The 20698-nt window shown below is 48.7% G+C and overlaps 1 protein-coding gene across 1 annotated transcript; it reads left to right on the top strand.

Annotated features, from left to right (window-relative positions):
• The first annotated feature begins 12501 nt into the window (after positions 1–12501).
• Positions 12502–14111, top strand: Mrgprg (MAS related GPR family member G). Its single transcript, XM_057779700.1, has one exon. It carries the CDS (start codon positions 12502–12504, stop codon positions 13372–13374), a length of 873 nt encoding a protein of 290 aa, XP_057635683.1. The 3' UTR covers positions 13375–14111.
• The last annotated feature ends 6587 nt before the right edge of the window (positions 14112–20698 follow it).

Below are 20698 nucleotides of genomic sequence, written 5' to 3' on the forward strand. Positions count from 1 at the left end.
AGGCAGGTGCCAACTGTTAGCTGGGACTGAGTGAGACGCAATGATCTGGAAACCTGGGAAGAGGGTAGAAAGGCAACCTTGAGACTGAAGATACAGAAGGGCAGCGCCTGTGAGCCGCACCCCTCTCTCCATGGTTACACCATGGGAAGCAGACTGGGGGGGGGGCACTCTGAAAGGAGGCTGCTCAGGATCCCAGTGCTGCCAAGTAGTTCAATATAATAATCTAGGGGCAAGCTCCATGAAGAGAGGTTCAGGGAATAAAGTGGGTGGCATTCTCTGGCGGGACACAGAGCACCAGGGAATGAGTAAAGTCACTGGCCCCTGGGGATTTGTGTTTTGTTTGTTTTTTGTTGTTGTTTGCATTCTTTAGTATCTCGGGTGAAGGATTCATGAACTTTCAGGAGGCAGCATTGTGTTGCAGTGTCAAAAGGCTGGACCCATCTGATACATTCTACCCTTCAGATCTGAAGAATTCAGGCCCTTCTAGACTAGATCATCATGGCCTTGAGCGTGGCATAAGCCAGACAATCTAGCCAAAGCAGTGAACTCCAAGTTCAGTCAGCGATCTCTCTAAAAAGAATAAGGGTGATTGAGGACTACACCCAACAACGACCTCGGGCTTTCACACGCATGCCTATGCCCACACTCACATGGCACACATGCATGGTGCACATACACGACCCAGCAATAACAGGATTCTGCAGTAGCCTACCGGCTTAGCATGCCACTTTTTCCCTGATCTTAGGACTCATTCACAGACATGTTCTGCTGGCTAGCACACGCAGCATGCTCCATCATGCCAGCCTAGCTGCAGTCATTCTGCTACCCAGCAAGGGACACTGTCACCAGCATCATCTTCACATGGTGCTGATTTGCCCTGACAAGTCCTGAATGTGTCTTAACACCTATACTTTGGCATTCCTGTAGGTCCTGCCATCTCCTTCACTGAAGGCTCCCTATGGTGCCAGCATTTCCTGTGGTGCACAATCTCTGTGCACACTGAATGTATGGATGGTTTCTCCTTTTCAGATGTCTGAACCACCTTGTTGAATGTCTGCTCTCTGAGGACAAGATTGGAAAATTCTAGATAAAGAAATATGTCAGAAGCTCTGCACAAACAAACCATTCCGAGCATTAAGACTGATGTCAGTTGTTGGAATAAGCCTTGAAAAAATTCTCCAGACCCTGACCAAAGCCCTATGTTGAAACTCCAACTCCTTTCTTCTCATTGCCATTGCCAAACTCAGTCACTCACTATGACCCTCATCTTGATAGCCAGGACAAGGCAGCTTCCAAAGATAAGACAGCCTTGTCTGGATAAACAACTCCAGGAGGGAGAAACTGCAGGCTTGCATGTAGTCCTAGCCATCGCATTCCCCAAACTTCCTCTATGAATCCCAAGTTTCCCTTCTCCTTTGGCAAACACCCATTTCTCATTGTGTCTGCCCCGTGATGTTTGAGATAAGCACTCCTGTCTGCTGAGGTCAAACTGGTCTCTTTGATTCTGCCTCATTAATCTAACAACTGGTGCTGAAACCAAGGAGAACACCTGCCCCCTACCCCCAGCCCTCTTTCTAGGACTTTCTGACTTTCTTACTGTCCTTGCCAACTCCTGGGAACTGTTATCTTGGGGGCACAGATGCCTGCCAAACTCACCGTATAAGCTAAACAGCCACCAGTCTACCTCAGACCTCTGGTCCTTAGTGTCTCCATGAGAAATACAAGTCCCACTGATGGGCCTCTGGTTCTGGGGGATTCACTGATATCCTATGTAAAGCTAATTTGGGGCCTCAAGTAAGCCTGGCAGGACCACCCACCTCTTTTCGACAACTAACATTTCTCCATCTTGTTCAGACCTGGGACTCTTTCCAGTGACCCTGAGTTCCTGAAGTCCACTGACAGCTCTAGCTCTGGTGACCGTGATCATCTGGCACTTTTGCTGAGTCTCTTCAAGCCCACCTCACAGGTAGACCTGCCTGTCCATCACTCTCAAGAACTTCTCTCCTTCATCATCTCTCCTTCCCTCATAAAATCAAACATTTCTCTCCTCCCATGTCTCTCTGTTTCATTTTGACTTAGTGTGACCTCCAGATTAAATTCTCCATTTAACCAGACCATTACATCCAACACAGTCAAAACATTGGGAAAACATAACCCATGGGACCTAACTTGGACGCACCTAAGTTAGGTCTTGTGGGCTCATGGAAGCTTCCTTCTGTCTTGTCCTAAGACTCACTTGGTTAAAAGTTTCAGAAGCTTTCTGTGACCCCCATGAGCTGTAGTGATATTTTATTTGTATTTTAATAAATAAAGATTGACTGAAGATCAGAGAGTAAAACAGCCACAGTGGTCAGCTTTACAGACCAGGCAGTGGTGGCACACACCCTTTATCCCAGAAGCCACACTAGTTCACCATAGAAGCCCGGTGGCTGTGGCACATGTCTTTAATTCCAGCACTTGAGAGAAATATAAGACAGGAAGAGAGAGTTATCAGCTCAGTCTCATTCTGAGGATTCCTGGAGGCAGGTTTTCCATTTCAGTCTGAGGTAGAGGCAAGAGCCAGTGGTTGGCTGCTTTGCTTTTCTGATCTTCAGGTTGAATCCTGATACCTGTTTCTGAGTTTTTATTATTTGTGCTACAATGAGCTTTGCTCAGTCAAGAGTTCTGGGAACTCTGCACAGTCCAGCAAGGTTATTTCAGGGAGAAGCTCTAGGAGTTTCCCTGGCCCATTGTCTCTTGACTCCTGGAAGGTAAAATAAGGGCAATACAGTACTTGGGGGAAGCTCCAAGTGATTGGAGCTTATTGTTCGCTATTTTTACCTTGTCTCCACATCCACCTGTTTACTTGGATAATGTATCCTTCTGGGGTCTTTGATGGAGTTGAAGACTAGATAGTTATTGCTTGGTCGGAAGCATCACCTCAGCTCCCTGGTAACCCTTTATCCAAAGAGTCTGTAATATTTGGTTGGAGGCTTCACCCCAGGCCCCTGGCATTCATTTTGGAATGTTGGGTGAAAAGTTCCATTTCAAAGCTCTTTCCCCTGGGAGTTGCCTCAGTCCAAACCCCACCTCTGAGAAAACCCGCCAAATGGTGACCCCTCCCTGGGGAGGGTAAAGACCACTTCCAAAGGCTATTTAAACTCCCCCAGAGAACAAACACATGGTCTCCCCTTTTCCCTCTCTGTGTTTTCCCGGGAGGGCTGCCCAGGAGTGCTGGCATCAATTAAACCTGGACTTCTTCTAATTCGGTCTGATTTGGTTTGATTTGGATTATTGCATCAGCAGAGATATTTGTCAGCCAGAAAAAAACAACAGTTATAGTTTTCCTTAGTTATGATAAAAGATAATGTAGATGTGAAACTTTAGACTCACAAAGATAGGATAGATGATATTTTCTTTAAATACAAATAGACTAAATATTGTAACTGTAATTCTTGCTTGATAACCATTTTGTTATATGTAATTTTACTATGTTAAAGTTAAAACCTTTCTTTTTGGTTAGACAGAAAAGGGGAAATGATGTGGGATGTCTCTCTGTATGCTGTGAACATGTTTTATTACTATTGGCTAATAAAGAAACTGATTTGACCAATAGTTGGCAGAATAGAGCCAGGAAGGAAATCCAAAAAGAGACACTGGGAGAAAAAGGGCAAAGTCGGGGAGATGCCAGCAGTCACTGGGAAGGCAAGATGTGAGGTAACAAGCCACAAGCCTCGTGGTAAAATATAGAATAATAAAAATGGGTTAATTTATGTTATAAGAGCTAGTTAATAATAAACCTAAGCTAAAAAGTCAAAGAGTTTGTAATTAATAGTAAGTCTCAGAGTATTTATTTGGGAACTGGCAGGCAGGAGAGAAACCTCCAGTTATAGTTATGTCTTGTATTTGAATTTTTTAATCAAGTTAAATTCATATAGAAAAGTTAAAATGGCTAAACAAATTATAGATGTTTGACTCTCTAAATACTTTTCCCCCTTCTTGGTTCTTGTTTCTAAAAAAAAAAATGTTCCCCATTCAAGGAAATTAATATCTTTGAAGCTCTCACTTGAAGACAAACTTTCAGGGTAGCACTGAGGAAAAAAAAATGAGTCATGAGTGTTTGCCTTCTGTGGTTTTTAGATCTAAGTTAGTATATTGTAACAGGGCTTTAGTGAGGCGTTTCAAAAATGCAGAAGGATTTTCCTTCATATCTTGAATGACCTCTAGGAGCTTATTATAGTTTACTGGCTTGAGAGCAGCCTCATGGAGATCTGCCAGAAGGCAAGTCAAAAGCTAAAATTCCACCCGGTGTGTTATAAACCCAGTGTGGTTCCTGCTCACTCGGGAACCGCCTTTGACCCTGGTGTGGGGGATGGGGGTGTTGTGTTGCATGTTTGGTGAACCTTGACTGCATGTAGTCGGGCCTGCTCCCAAACTCGCCTGTGCTCTTCAGGAAGTAGGTTATTAGATAGGATCATATAGATATCCTTAAAGGTGAGATTGTAAGACTGGGACTTAGAGCTTAGATAGTAAAAGGCTTGGATATAAGGAAACGCCTTCCATTTGCCTGTGCGCTGACAGTAGTTAGAGAGCTCCCATAGAATACTGAGATCAAAGGTGCCTTTAGGTGACCACTTTAAATTGTTATCTAAATTGTAACGAGGCCATTTTTTGAACAAAGATGGACAAGTGTGGGAATCTGTAAGTAGGGCATTAAGGCCTGGGGTTTCAGGGCCTCTAAAAGGCATCCCAGGGGAGACGCTGGATTGATGGTCTTAGAAGACTTGCTACCCATAGCTGAAACCATGAAAACCCGCCTAAATGGCTACACCACAAGGCTTATAGGGGGACATGTCCCCTCTATAGGTAAGGTGTGATGGTGACAAACACTGTAGGGCAGGTAGGGGAGCGTCCTCTACCTACAGGTGAGGTGCTAAAGCCTGACTGGCTCCAGTCGGGGCAACTCAGAAGCCAGAGAGGCCACAGCGGGGACCACTGATGAGTGGTCCAAAAGAAAAGAAAAGAAGGAGAAAGAAAAATCTGAGGGACCCTGAGCCACCAGTCATGGGAGGACTGACCCTGGGACGTCCAAACACAATTTTAGCTAAGGGAAGCAATCCAGAGGTGAATGTCAGTGAAGGGCTCAACTGTAGCTATGAAGGCAGTGTTTGGGGCTGTCCCTCCCGTTTCTAGGAACACCAAAAGATTTCCGGGAGGTCAATGGTTAATTCCTCAGGTTTGGAGAACCAGTTAAGCTTACCAGAATGGGGAAACTCACCAACTGAAGCCAGTGGTGTGCATAGAAATACCACTCAGGCAGATGGAACATGTGATTGTTGTGGAAAAAATACCCAGTTCCAGATTCCAACCCCAGGAGAGGGGCTAGGGGATGGGAGAGCCTCCAGAGTCTCATGGCACCTATGAAATTACCCGGCGTGAGTGAGAAGGAAACACGGAACACACAACAAACCCACTTAGGGGTTTTACTAGAGGGGGGCGTGTACAGGCCTGGGGAAGTCAGTGTGCAGAGAGAGAGAGAGAGAGAGAGAGAGAGAGAGAGAGAGAGAGAGAGAGACAGAGAGAGAGACAGAGAGAGAGAGAGAGAGAGAGAGAGAGAGAGAGAGAGAAAGCGCTGAAGATGGCATCTCCACCTTTTAAGGGCTGCCTAGGGGGATGGTGTGGTTACGTCATACGCAGATGATGGGAGCTCATGCATGTGCGCAAGGGCTCACACAGCTGTGTCATACATAGATGATGTGATCATGCTGCATGTGGGTCACACAGGGTCCTTTAAGATTCCCGGGGCCATTAGGCACTACTGCCTGAGGGCTTGTGTGGAACCCAAAAGTGTCAGCTGTGTTGTGTGGCTAAATCTTTACACAACCTATCCCTTTTGTTACCCTAGGCATTGTTTTCAGGACTCAGAACTAAACCAGCTGGACTGAAGCCTCTGTCTCACCAGCTCTCAAAAACTGTAGAAAATTTTCAGACCATCTTAATATAGTGATATTTTATTTGTGTTTTAATAAATAAAGTTTGCCTGAAGATCAGAGTGCAAATCTAGTCACACTAGTCAGCCATACAGGTCAGGCAGTGGTGGCACACACCTTTAATCCCAGCAGCCACACTAGTTATCAGTAGAGGTCTGGCGGTGATGGTACATGCCTTTAATCTCAGCACTAGAGTGGAATATAAGGCGGGGTGAGACAGGAACTGGCGCTCTTTTCAGTTGAAGATTTCGTAGAGGTAAGAACTCTCTAGTTGGCTGCTTTGCTTCTCTGATCTTTCAGCTTGAACCCCAATATCTGTCTCTGGGTTTTTATTAGTCATGCTACATCTTAACATCCTTCAGGGCCAACTGGAATCCTCAGCTACAGCAGTGCTCCACAACTAGACCTGACCACTGCTAAGGATGAGATCTGTGCCCTCCTCTATAAATGATGCCGCTCTGTACCAACAAACCCTAGCTGATTTGAGACGGTGCCCAAAGACACAGGGAAAACAGGCAGAGAAGCAGACAGACCTGATCTCAAGAGCTGAGCCTGCTTTATTGGAACAGCGAAGGGCCCCAGCCTTTCTGACGGTTGAAGGTTGCGAGCATTTAGAGGAGTAGGGGGACATGTACATACACAAGCACACATGTGTAAGTAGCTACCAGGAAGTTATAGCTGTTTTTCTGAGGTTTGACTGGGAGCTGTCAAATATTGATACCCTGCATATTATTTCTACAGTGGAGCAGAACGGTTGGATTAGGGCTAAACCATTACTTACGGCTAGGGGCTATTGCCCAGTACAGCCTGACTCAATTCCTCATGAGCCAAGGCTATTGCTCAACAGAGACCCGACAAAAAAAATTCAACCACAAACCTCCTCCTATGTATGGGCTTTCGGGTCCCTCCCTCACTGGCTCCTCTCCTTTATCACTTCTTTGTTCCGTATCATCCCTGTAGTTATGTTTTCACCCGAACAAAATGTTCCATGTAAGTTATCTTAATGGGCCTCACCCTACACCAGCTCCATCTGATGCTGATCTATCTGCAAAACGACCTTTTAGGTGCTACAGAGAAACTCTGGCTGCAAGACCCATCACCCCTTTGACTCCAGGCCAGACACAATCATTTCCATGATTCCTCTGTTGTCTCCTGTTGCTCTGTGACTCCCTATTGCTTCTGCCAGCTCACTCTGGTGCAGCACTCCTGGCAGTGGGATGAGTCCCAGTCACCCTGTGCCCACTTCCTCTCACCAGCTTACCCACCTCCCCCTCCCCACCTCCCAGCCGCTTCCCCGCCCCCTCCCTCTACCTTCCTGGGCAATCTGTCAGTTTCAGTCTATAACCAAATCATCTGTTTTCAGCTCTCTACTGATTATTTCTCAGACGTTTCCCCCAGAAGGCATGATGGCAACCGTATGTCCCATCACAGTCAACCAGGTTAAAACTCTTCTCCTGCTAAGCACGCAGAGAACTCCCTCTTTCAGACTCTGAGCTAGATGGTGCCTACAGATTCCCCACAAAACTCCAGCCCTGTTCCTGGAACCCCTCTCTTCTCTAGTACATTCCTTACTTCTTAAGAGTTGGAATATGTAGGAATAAACTTTGAACAAACTCGCCAGGCCGTGACCAAGGAAGACCCTATGCTGAAACTCCAACTCCTTCCCCCTCACTGTCGTGGCCAAACTCAGTTGCCCACTATGGCACGCAACCTGATAGCCAGGACAAGGCAGCTTCTAGAGATATAACAACCTGGTCTGGACAAACAGCTCCAGGAGGGGAAACTGCAGGCTTGCACGTAGCTCCACTCATTGCATTCCCCAAACCTCCTATATGAACCCCACGTTCCCCTTCCCATTGTGTCTGTCCCGCGATGTTTGAGGTGAACATTCCTGTCTGCTGAGGTCAAACTGGTCTCTTCTGCCTCCTGACCCTTTAAACTGCCTCGGGACTCTAACATCAGTATTGTTAGCATGAGGTCTGGGGTGCCAAGGAAATGACCACACGACCCAAAAGCATTTCAGCTGAAGCGAGCAAATACACCCAGTTGGGTGCCCCCCATGTTTTTGTTCCTTATAAAGGGTCCAGTGCCTGACTGACAGGCTAGAGCAACCAAGTGGGGAAGCAGAAAGACGTTTCGAGCAGAGTGCAGCCTTGAGTTCAAGCAGTGCTGACGCTGGAAGAATTGGAGTTTCTGACGACTGGTTTCTGTGTAATGTCTTTTAGAGGAGATGTTGTCTCGTGTAAGAAATAACAGCACATTTTGTTTACATTTCCCACAGTGTTACCCAATGTCAATGACAAGGCCAGCCACAGGCCACCAGTCACGGAGTAACAAGCCACATGAATTATATGAAACCAAAATAAACAAAAGACAATAATAACCAAAACCCCACCAGGACTGATTGAGACAATGGAAAAGCTGGAGAGATTTGGGGCAGCATCAGGTATTTTCTGCACGTTTATCTGGCGTATGTGCTGCTAGGTGACTCTACAGCAGCCATGCTGGAAGGTCTGCACCCAGCATAGATAATAGCTGGGCAGATGGAAACCCTCCCTGTAGTCTTCCCCAGTGTATACTCCACTCTGGACCCTGAAGATGTGCAGCTTTGGGCAGAACTGCATACAAATGGCTGGGGGAGGGGCGGCGTTGGATACTCAGTAAGGTCCTCAGGACCCTTCCCAGCCCCTCCTTCTATGAGCAAGCCTCTAAAGTCATCAGGTCCACCTGGGATGATCTTTGTCAGGCAGACACAGCCGAACTCGTGAAGATGGCCACAGCTGGCTCAAAGGATGGGAGGATAGTGCTTGCTGTTCAACAGGGGCTGATAATATGGTTCAGTGGGTATAGGTGCTTGCCACCAAGTCTGACAGCCTGGGTTCAATCCCCAGAAACCATATGGTGGAAGGCGAGAACTGACCTTAATACACGCACACTTAAGTAAATAAATGTAACTTAAAATTGAGTGGGGGGGGAGATATTTGGGACAGATAACTTGTGGATGACCCTGGGTATGGGTACCCTGGTCAGCAGGCAGCACTGTGACGGGGCTGGGAATTGGGGAATCTGGCTTAATCACATGAGGACACTGACCTTAGCTTCTTTGGGTCAATTGTCTCTTGGAAACCTCTTGTGTGTCTCAGCAGCCTGGCAGTTTGCCATTCATGCCAAACAGGGTCCAATAGTCTCACTGACTAAACAGGTGGCCTGGTGACTTCAGAACACTTAGGATAGGACACACTGGCATTCACATGGATGCAAGGTAAGATGGCCCCTATTCTACCACCCAAGATAAGTTTGCTGGCCCTTTAATTGGTATAACCACTGAACTTTAGGGCCAGGATTGGACTCTGGTCCTACAGAACAGGGGCTGCTTTCACCTTCTGAGCCATCTTTAGCCTGGGGCTCAAGGTGTTGAATCATACCTTACACTTTTGGTCACATTCACACAGCAGCTGCTAGTGACAGCCCACAGGCCACATCCCATCCAAACAGAATGTCAATTCCACATGCCATCGCATGTCACATGTGAAAACCCAGAACAGTGCCCTGTCCAGTTCCACACTTACATAGGAGAGGTGCTAAGCCCTAGGTCCGACTCTGCTCTCTGCTGCGTCCGTGCTGTGCCCGGGCTCCTGCTGCTGCTGTCTCCTCTAATAACCCAGGCAGATCACCTCACAGCACCAGCAGACCCTGAGAATTATGTTAATCCTCAAGGACGACACCATGAAGAAGAAAAACAACTAAAACCCCACCCGAACAACAAAAACTTGGAGAGATTTGAGGCTGCACAGGGCTGTGTGTATCATAAGGGTTCATCCCACACGGGATAGTCCAGATGATGGTGGCCATGACTGAGTCACCACAGTTGGGCTTTCCTACACGTTTTGTTAGGGGACCGTAACACAGGGCTGTGAGAACATGTGTGTACTGGGTGACTTGGAGGGATGTGCATGGTTCTTGAAGGAGTCCGAAGATAAACCAGAGACATTCTGGCCCGAGAGCACACTTTTGTCCTGACTCATAATGACCCTGTCTTCTGTCCCAAATGCAGAGACCCACTCAGCGCTTGGCTGCCCAGCTCCCCAGGACCTTCCTCTGCTAATAAGTTCACCACTATTTCTCTCTGTGCAGTCCTAGCTCCGTCGGCTTCTCTCCCTCTCCGTCTCCCCTCTGCTGTGTGTCTGTGTGTATGCACATGTGTGCAGCATGTGGAGTCAACATGGGTGTCTTCTTCAAATACTCTCCACTTTGAAAGACATTTAAAATGACATTTTATTGTTGTTTTGAGACAGTGTTTTACTATGCTGCTCTGGTCATCCTGGAACTCTCTATGTAGACTCGCAGAGTCTGCCCCCGCCACACACACACACAAGTGCTGGGATTAAAAGAGTGGCCACCACACTGGTTTAAACACATGTTATTTGTGTGTGTATGCACACAAATGCACCACCACATGTGTCCAGATCAGACGACAACTTTCAGAAATGAATTCTCTCCTTCCATGTGGATCCCCAGAATTAAATTTAGGTTGTCAGGCTTGGTGGCAAGCACCTTTACCCACTGAGACTTCTCACTGGACCAATACCTTATTTTTTTTTAAAGATAAGATCTTGCATTAAACCTACCGACTGGCATGGCCAGTTGGATAGTAGGTACCGGGGTCCTCTGGTCTCCACCCCAGTAGTGAGGTTATAAGCATGCACCATCATGCCCAGCTTTTACCCGGGGCTGGGATCCAAACCCAGGTCTTCATGCTTGCATAGCAAGCGCTTTCCTTGGATCCATTCCTACAGTGGCATCTCTTTCTTTGGTCCTGAGCACCAGGGCCAGGGATTACTCCAGAGCCGGTGGTGTGGAGGCTCTCTGGTTTCTTCTCCCAGATGAGGAGGAGGAGCCGCCCACACTAACAGCTCTGTTTGAGCTCATTCCTTTGGTTCCTGTGAAAAGGTGACACACCCTCCCACTTCTAGGGAACTGGCAGGAGCCAGCCCCAGAGGACAGGAGGGGATTTAGGGGCCAGGCAGAGCTCAAGACAACTGAGTGTGGGCTGAGCGAGCTGGGGACAGCCACTGTCAGCAGGCAGTCAGCAGGTGAGAAGGGTAGTCTGTCCCTCTGCCTCCTCCCCCAAGCAAGGAACACCCCTTCTCTTACCCTCTATAGCACCCCGCTCCCTGCCTGGCTCTCAGAGGGGCACTGGCGACTCTGAGAATGTACTCCGTAAGGGAAGGCAGTTAAGGGAACCTTGGAGGCTGAGGCTGCAATCTTGGAATACACGGCTCTGGGTTCCCCGGAGAACAGGGATGAGGAAGATGCTCCAGTCCACCTTCTCATCCCCTTTCAGAACTAGCTTGCCTCCATCAGCCAGAATCCACACAGGATTTGGAGTCTGGATTAAACAACCCTGGGATACCATGGGGCACTAGGGGCCACCGAGGGAAGGGTTCCTGTCTCTGTCAACACTGTGATGCGTGAGAGGACCTGCACTCTGACCCTTACAGCTGGGCTTGTAGGTTGAGCCACCATCCCTTGGAGGTGCCAGGAAGGATCCTTGGTGACCAGCAGGGAGGTGACACTTATCAGGACACTGCAGAAGTTTTGGGATCAAGAGAGGAAGCAGGGTCGGTGGGGGGGGCTCTCTGGGAGTGGAGAGATAACTAAGGTATCCTCTTGGGCAGGGGACACAGCCCAAGCCAGGAGTGAGGGTACAACACCAACTACACAGTTATCTTTGTCACTGTCTCCTGTACCCCTCTCTGTCTCTGTCCCTGTCTCCTTGTCTGTGTCTCCCCATCTCTGACTCTATCTCTTTATCTCTCTGTCTCTTTCTCCATCTATCCTTTCCTATAGCTGCTCTTCCCTGGCAGCCCCTGTGCCCAGAACTTTGGGCCTGGGTCCTCATATCTGGAACATCCCCTGAGAAGAGGTACTGCCCTGGCATCTCTTCCACTGAGAGCACCAGGAACTTCCTTCTGCTAATCAGCCCCAAGAAGACTCAGGGCCCTGAAACCCATCACCAAAGCCCAGACTCTGGGAGGACGCTTCAGAGGAGTCACAGTCCTTCAGGACCATGGGGGGTTCAGTGTCCTGCTCCAGATGAAGTGTGTAGGGAAGTCCCCTAATGCCTCACCCAGCACAGAATAGAGTACCCTGGAGTCATAGCAGGCATCATCAGAGACCTCTGGGTGGGTGCCATCAGGGCTTTGGAGCCCTCACACTAGAACATGATGGGAAAGGGGGTCCTGCCACCTGTGGCCCCTTTGCTTGAATGTGGTAGGCCTCTGCAAGGGATACCTCACACAGGAAGGGTTGCCCAGCCAGGATGAGGGCAGAGAATGATACCTCTGAGCACAGCAAATGCTGGGGAGGGGGCAAGAGCATGCGCAGCTAGGCAGGGGGCCATGGCAACTCGAACTCCGGAAGCTAGGGACTCATGCTGTCTTGCCTTCCACACTCAGAGCACAGCAGCTGGGCAGCGAGCACCGCCACCCTTTGCAGGGGCCTCCCGGATCACCCGTGGAAGCTAGCCGGGATGTTCTCCATATTCAACATCTGGGGCACGTTCATCAATGTGCTCTTCTACCTCAGCCTCATTGTCAGCCTGGCGGGGCTGGTGGGCAATGCCCTGCTGCTCTGGCACCTTGGCCTGCACATCAAGAAGGGCCCCTTCAACATCTACCTGCTCCACCTGGCTGCTGCCGACTTCCTCTTCCTCGCCTGCCAGGTGGGCTTCTCTATTGCCGAGATCGCCTTGGGCTATGAGGACACACTCCACTTCCCGGTCGTCTTCCTATGGTTTGCAGTGGGACTCTGGCTGCTGGCTGCCTTCGCTGTGGACTGCTGCCTCAACTACATGTTCCCCTCTTACTGCAGCTCCAGCTGCCGCCCCAGGTACACCTCAGCTGTGCTCTGCCTCCTGATCTGGGCATTGACCATGCCAGCCGTGCTCCTGCCGGCCAATGCCTGTGGACTGCTGTACAAGGGGCTGAGCGTGTTCGTCTGCCTCAGATACCACTGGGTCAGCGTCATCTGGCTGGGCGTGCTGGTGAGCATGGCCTGTGGGGCCAGCATGATTCTCTTGATCTGCGGGAACTGCTGCTCTTTGCAGCCACCCCCCAAGTTCTGCAAGGTGGCCCAGTGCCTCGGGATCCTGCTGTTCTTCTGTCGCCTGCCCATGGTTGTCTACTGGAGCCTGCGGCCAGTCATAGCATTTCTGCTCCCCTTCTTCTTGCCATTGGCCACCCTCCTAGCCTGTGTTGACAGCAGCGTAAAACCCCTCTTGTACTACATGAAGGGCCGACAGCTCAGGAAAAGGGAGCCGCTGCGGGTTGTCCTAAACAGGGCTCTAGGGGAAGAGTCCCAGTCAAACCTTGGGGGTCTATCCCTGCCTATGAGCCAAGCATAGAGTGGCCATCCTATGCCCACTTGCTCTGCCCTCAGAGCTGCCCCAGTCTTGCTCAAACCCTTGCCATGTCCCAGCTCTGCTTCTACAGACTTCAGGGCTCCCTCTCATAAGCAGGGGAGAAGGGAAAGAGTCCTGGTTGCATGTTGGACATTTAAAGGACATGGCAAGGAGGACAGGAAGAGAGAGGGGCAGGTGGAGGAAGGTGGACCCCAGAGCTACAGTGAGGGCATGTGCCCTGCATCCTTCTGCCCCATGGTACCCAACCCAAGAAAACTGCCCCTCAGCCCCAGTGGGCCAGATGACAGGAGCTTTGCTTCCTCCTGCCATAGATGGGCCAGGTGACTGGAGACTCAGCACCAGCTCCTAGGGAGCATTCGCCGCTGCTCCTGGGGACACTAGCCCTTCAGCTCTGGGCACAGTGTTGGAGGCATCCATTACAGGACCTCTTCAAAACTGCTGTTTCTCCCTCCCTCATCCCAACGTTTGCTACAGGGCCTTCATAGTCCATGTGACTACACCGGGCTGCCTCCCCAATTCTCCAGCCTGGTGTTACCAATGAAGAGCACGAGGTGGCGCTGTTTTACCACTAAACAGACCCAATCTGTCCTGGCCCCAGGGCCACCCCAAGATGCTGCATCCTGGCTATTTCTGCCTTTCTGGTACCCCAGAGCACCCCTGGCTCCTTCTACTTGCTATTTCTGCTCTCAGTGCCAGCAGGGCTCCCCTGGCTCCTCCCAAGATCCCATCCCCATCCCTCTGTTCCTCCAAGATTGTGCTCAGTCAAGCTGTTTCTGTAAACTCCACCTTGCCTGGCCAGCCAGCTTCACTTGCAGTTAGAGAAGAGAGGAATAGAGCCGCGCTTCCAAAGTACACATTGTTTTTTTGTTTTTATGATGGTTCTTTAAACATTTTTTTTATTAAAAAAAAAAAGCTACTTTGATTGTCATTCATTCTTAAAGCATTCAAGCCCTGGGCTTGGAGAGATAGCTCAGCAGTTAAGAGCTCTGGCTGCTCCTCCAAAGGACCTGGGTTCAGTTCCCAAGATCCACATGGTAGCTCACAACCATCTGTTCCAGGGGGGATCAGGTGAGTGACCTCTTACGGCCTCTCTAGGCCCTGCGTGCACACATGCACAGACATAATACCTGGACACGCACAATAAAAACGGAAAGAAGGACTTTCAGACCTTCCCAAGAACACCAGGAAAAGAGTCAGATGAAAACACAGGGTATGAAAAACAACATTCCACCCGTGTCCCTTTCTGATAGACACCCTCAGAAAACTCCTCCCTTTTGTGTGTGGATAGGGAGGGGCAGGTGTATAGATGCCCATGTGGGGGTGAGTGCAGACACACACACATGTGCACAGAGGCCACAGGCCAACCTCGGGCTGATGTCCCTCAGGAGCCATTTGTGTTTTTGAGACAAGAGTCTCTCGCTGGGCCCTGGAGCTTGCTGATTCAGCCGGGTTCGTGGGCCAGCAAGTTCCTAGGACCCACCTGCCTCCGACTCCTCAGCAGTGGGATTCCAAAAGCATGCATCACTGCACCTGAGCTTTACATGGGGACCGGATTCAGGTCCTTAGGCTAACATGGCATGCACTTTACCAACTGAGCTGTTTATTTTGATATTTTAATTAAAAGTAAAGATTTTTTTTCCGCCTATGTGGGACCCTGTACATTGACCTGAAAGCTACTAGATAAAGTTGTGCTTCCCCATTTGAAAGATAGTATGCTACTCGTTCTGGGGACTCTGGAGTGGTGTAGGAGGATCTTCTTTCTATGTGTTGCTTTCATTGGTTGAATAAAGAAAACTGCCTTGGCCTTTTGATAGGGTGGAGTAGACAGAACAGAATGCTGGGAGAAAGAAGGCAGGCAGATAGAGCCGCCATGGAGCCAGCCACCAGGTCAGACATGCTGAATCTTTCCTGGTAAGCCATGACCTTGTGGTGACATACAGATTATTAGAAATGGGTTGAATCAAGATGTGAGAGTTAGCCAATAAGAGGCAGTAATGGCCAGTAATTTAATTAATACAGATTTCCGTGTGGTCATTTCAGGGGTTAAGCTAGCCGGGCAGCAGGACACAGCCCGCTGCTCCTCCTATTACACTGGAGAATATTCTTAAAATGGAAAGAAAACTCTGCTTGTAGTAGCCCCAACCAAGAGGAACCACCTTTGTAGGGTTTTAATCCTTCTCAGGATGCAACTGTCGCGACCCGGTGTCCCTAACCCTCCTTGAGATGAAGCCCTCTGGAGAGCTGTGAGACCCTTAGATGAAAGGCCAGCATGGGTTCAGGAAGGGTGGGGCCCAGTGGAGGAGGCTGCTTTGGGGAGGCAGAGTAGGAAAGAGCCGCCTATTCTTCATGTTCTTCACACCAGACCCCAAGGAACAGAGTGGTCCTTTCCCAGAAGGTTTGCCACTGGGATAAGGGTGAAATAAACCTGAAGTCACCTGCATCCTCCTTGCCCAAGGACACAGATGCGGGGCCCTGTAAGGCATCCATCTGTGCGTCAGATGCGACAGGCGAATATCACAGCAGCTGACAGTCCTGGGGCATATGATAAATGGCTTGGTCTAGACAGATGGCAGGGTGGGGTGGGGGAACACAGGACCTCTGTTCCCCAGGCCATTGCTGGCTATGAGGATGCAGTGAAACTCAGAGGCAGCAGCCATGTCTACCCTAAAATTAGTGGGGCTCACATAGAGTGTCAAGATTGCTCTTGGGCCAGCTTACGTTGTGGCAGATGCAGAACAGATCTGACTCCATCACAGGATGGCGAGGCTCCTGCCTTCTGGCACCTCTATAGCTAGATGACCTCTAGGGGTCACCGGGCAGCTCAGAGTCAGGTCTGCAAACATTTTCCGGACAGCTGAGCCAAGCATTAGCAGCAGATAGCCCCACCCCAGTCCAAATGACATTAATTTATCTCCCAACACTGACCTCGAGTTTCTTGGGTAATCCTCACTGGTTTGTGATAGTTTATCCACATGGCAGATGCTCATGTTCTGGTAAGGATGTTTACATGTATGTACACAGGGAGTCTGGCACCCGTCCACTGTTGCGTGAACTGTTCCTGGGGAGTCACGAAGAAAACATCTACTCGCGTCAGATGATGCATGGATAGACTAACAGTTTCACCAAGTCCAGCCTGGTGAACCAATGGGCCTAGTGGGGTGCTGGGAGTGTGGGTGACCGCCACCTAATAGCTGCATCGCTGAAAGTCCCACCACAGCATAGATGCTTCCTTCCTCGGAGAGACATAGATGTGGGTCCCCCTTCATTAACCTTCTACTCTATCCTGGTGCCTGCTAGGACCGCATACAGCTGGGACAGAATTTCCTATAGCTAAGAGGGAAGAGCAGATAGGAGTGGCTGGGATCTCAGGGGAGGGTCTATGGCCATCCTACTCACCCTCCTACCGGAGCATCCACAGGCTGCATCCTGAGTCTCTTGTAGGTCATCACAACTGCTCTGATGAGGATATAATGCTATTATGCTCGAGGGGTCAGTGCTCTCGGATCCTTCTCGGAGGTCAGTGCTCACGGATCCTTCTTGGAGGTCAGTGCTCCTAGACCCTTCTTTCCTTGTAAAGTCCTTGAAGAGGTTCAAATGTTCTTTGAAGAGAACAAGAGAGGTTCATTGCTCTTTCTCCCCTCACTGTGAATTTGTAGAAAACTAGTATGTTTCACCAAGGAAGCTCTCACAAGAGCAGCTTCTATTTCTTTTTCACCTGTTTGTTTTTGCCTTTTTTAAAACAAAAACTTCATTGTAGCTGGGTGTAGTGGCGCATGCCTTTAATCCCTACCACTCAGGAGGCAGAGGCAGGCGGATCTCTGTGAGTTAAAGGCCACCTTGTCTACAGAGTGAGTACCAGGATAGCCAGAACTGCATAGTAAGATCCTGACTTGGAATTTAAAAAAATAATAATAATTTAAAAGTGAAGGGTCTGGAAATAAGAGTGAACAAGACCTAGTTCCAGGACAGGCTCCAAAGCCACAGAGAAACCCTGTCTCGAAAAACCAAAAAAAAAAAAAAAAAAAAAAAGAGTGAAAATATAAAAATAGAAATATAGACACCAAACATTAGAATGTAGAAGTTTAGGATATAGGAAGAGAGACATATAAAGCTGTAAACCCAACAACTTTCTCAGTGGATCAGTGAGCTATTTTCTCGGATGCTTGGGAAGCCTCCATCAGTTTAGGTAATTTCATTTTACAACTGGCTGTTTTATTTACAAGGCCAGAGCTTCTCCCTACAAATTGAGAGTAGTGTCCTGGCCATCCCTGATAAACGACAGATGTGAATGAGTTAGCCTTTAGGAGACGGAGATACTGACCTCTGGGTTAGGCACTGTCTCCGGTTTGGAAAACTGGCACCACCAAAGGAGAGGCATGGGGCTCCAGCATACACTGCCTGGAGGAACCAGGAGAAACAGTGGACAAGGTAGAAACACAGATTTGACTAATGAGCTCTGATAATGGAGGTTGTAAAGTATGGCAGTCAGTATCTGAGCTTTATCTTGAGATAGTGTGAAAAGCTTTCTGCTATCTCCTAAATTCTCAGCATAAAACCAGTTAATCCTAATTTATTAACCTTCTGGTATTTCTAGCAGTCCCTTTCTGACTAATTGCTAAAGACACCTGTTTTCTTGCAATTAGTGACTATCGCTGTAATCTCCTCTAAAACATATTTCATGAAATCTGCCTAGTTACCCACTGACATTAGAACTCACTCCCCTCCTTAGGGTCTATGTTAACTGACCCACAGGGTCAGGGCAAGATCATAAAAATTCCTTTGTTCAGAGATAATGCTTGGTGCCCCTACTATAAAATGTGGGTTCAAAAGCCTGCCTTTTGCCACAGCCTAACAAACATCATCTCTGGTTGTGGTCTCAGCTAGCTGATAAGCTTCTGTGCCCGTGATGGTTTTTTGGTTTTTTTTTTTTTTTTTTTAAGTTTGCTTCTGGTTTTCCTAGGATCTGGTTTCTAGAATAAAGGTTGCTTCTGGTTTATTAGACTTGGTGGTGTTCTCTCATCTTTGTGCAACCCCCCTGGACCCAACAAAAGAAGATTGATTTAATCTGATTTATACGTGTGCGTGCTTATGTCTGCGTGAGTGTAAGTGTGCCCATTGCCCAGTACCCATTGGGGCCAGGAGAGGACATCAGAGCCCTTGCAGTGTCTGTGAGCTGCCCAGGGTGGGTACTGACTTCCAGAGTCTCATCTCATGATTAGGCAGTAAGTGTCCTTAATTGCTCATCTTCTATAGCTGCTTTAAATATATAAATATATATAGCAGTGAATATATTTATTTATTTAGCAGAAAATGCTAAAACTTGGAGTTCCTGGGAGGGAAGAGCAACCACCATAGACATACAGACTCTCTGGGTTCCTTTACGTGGAAATTTACGTGTTAATTTACAGTTTGGTGTGCTAAAGGGCAGAATGGGGTTCTGGGTTACTGGGATCATCAGGCCTTACCTAGAGGTTTGGAGGCCAGAAGGGCCCAGAGCTACCTGTGAACACACTTCCCCAAGGCACACCTGAGGGCATTTTCTCCTGACTATCAGATTGTCCTGCAGTATTCCACAGCCAGCTAAGTGGAGAAGATTAGTCACAAGTTATCCTCGAATTTAGGTTTGTCCTTAAAAGTTTTACAGGCTGTCTGCACAGCAACAAATATATCTTCTATGTAGCCCTGGTTAGGTTAGCCGTGAGTTCCCTGTGTAGATCTAACTTGGCTATTCCACCTGCATCAGCCTCCAGTGCTGGGTTTACAGGCATGTCCTTTATGATTGATGTGTAACAAACTTCCACAATGAATTCCCTGCCAGCTTAGGAATCTACCTCATCCTAGCCCTTAGCTCGATAGGAGAAGAAAGTCTGAGGCCCAGCCAAGCAAGGTAACTGATGTAACTGGTACTCAGCAGAGAGGGAGCCAGGGCCTCTGCTTAGGCAGAGATAGCCCCAGCCCCTCTAAACAAGCATACAGTCCCTCCAGCAGGGGCGGCAGGTGGCTAGACAGAGTTAATGGTCTGGAAGACGCTGGCTGCAGGAGGTGCCTAAGAGACGCTGAATAAGGACCTTTGGCAGCTTCCTGTGGAGAGGCAGGTAGACCCAGCTTCACCAAAGGCCAAGAGCCAAGCAGACAGATGGGGCCTCCCCTTGGAATCAGCAGGGCCTGGCAGGGCGCCATCTTCATTAGTGCCTTATTAGATCATGGGTGTGTTGCTTAGAATATGCACAGGGAAGGGGGCCAACTTCTCGCTCAGCACAGGACAGCCACTCTGGAGGAGAGTTGGGGAGCTATTCCCCACCCCAAATATTGCCTCCTTTCTCTCACAGGCTCCAAAATCCTATTGGTGTTGCGCTTTAGTGGGGTAAAGTTAGATAAACTGACCCACCAAAATAGGAAAGGAAAATGACACGGGAGATCTTTTCTTACAGAAGAAAAGGTGGACTAGTGTTGGCCACGAGCAAGAGGCAGAAGAGCAACCATATCACCCAGGTGCTGTGGTGAGAAATGTGGGGGCTCTGAGCATTCAGGAGAGCTCTGGAACTGGGGTGTGGCCTCATACAAGGTCCACTCATATATTCTATATCATCCCTGCCACTACACACCCTTCATCACTGTCACCATCACCACTCACATCAATGTCACCATCACCATCAACACTGTTATTACCACCAGCACCATGAGCACCATCACCATTATCACCATTATCACCACTATCAGCATCATCACCTCCATTGCCACCACCACTACCATCCTCACCATCACCAGTACCATCACGATCATCGCCATCATCACCACTTTCATCAACACCATGGCTTTCTTCATCACCATCATGACCACTCCTCCCCTAAGGCATCCACACCGCCTGCCAAGGACAAACACCAGTCAGGAGATCATGGGATAAGAAGCCTTGCCTTGAACTTGATACTGTCATGATTGGACCGCAGCCAGCTAGGTGCTCGGCTGATGCTGAGTAGAGGAAAGGGAAGGGAAGAAGTGAAGAGAGGAAGGGAGTAGAGAAAATGAGCGAGGAAGAGGGAGAGGAAGAAGTAGGGGAAGATGTAAGCAGGAAATCAGAGAGGGATTCCGGGAGGGAGGGAAGTCGGGGAGGAAGCTAGGTGGGTGGCAGACAAGGAGAGGACTGTAGCAGGCTTTCTCTTTGGGCTGCCATCCAGCTCCCAGATAAAGACATGGAGACTTATTATTAGTTATGATTGCTTAGTTTTAACCTGTTTCTCTTCATCTACGTTTTGCCTTTGGATATATATATATATATATATCCTTTTTTCATTCTGTTTGACCTACT

Source organism: Chionomys nivalis, chromosome 8, assembly GCF_950005125.1.
Source record: "Chionomys nivalis chromosome 8, mChiNiv1.1, whole genome shotgun sequence".
Taxonomy (NCBI): domain Eukaryota; kingdom Metazoa; phylum Chordata; class Mammalia; order Rodentia; family Cricetidae; genus Chionomys; species Chionomys nivalis.

Excerpts from the sequence above, each read along its gene's own strand:
- Mrgprg (XM_057779700.1), top strand. The coding sequence starts at position 12,502 with ATGTTCTCCATATTCAACATCTGGGGCACGTTCATCAATGTGCTCTTC.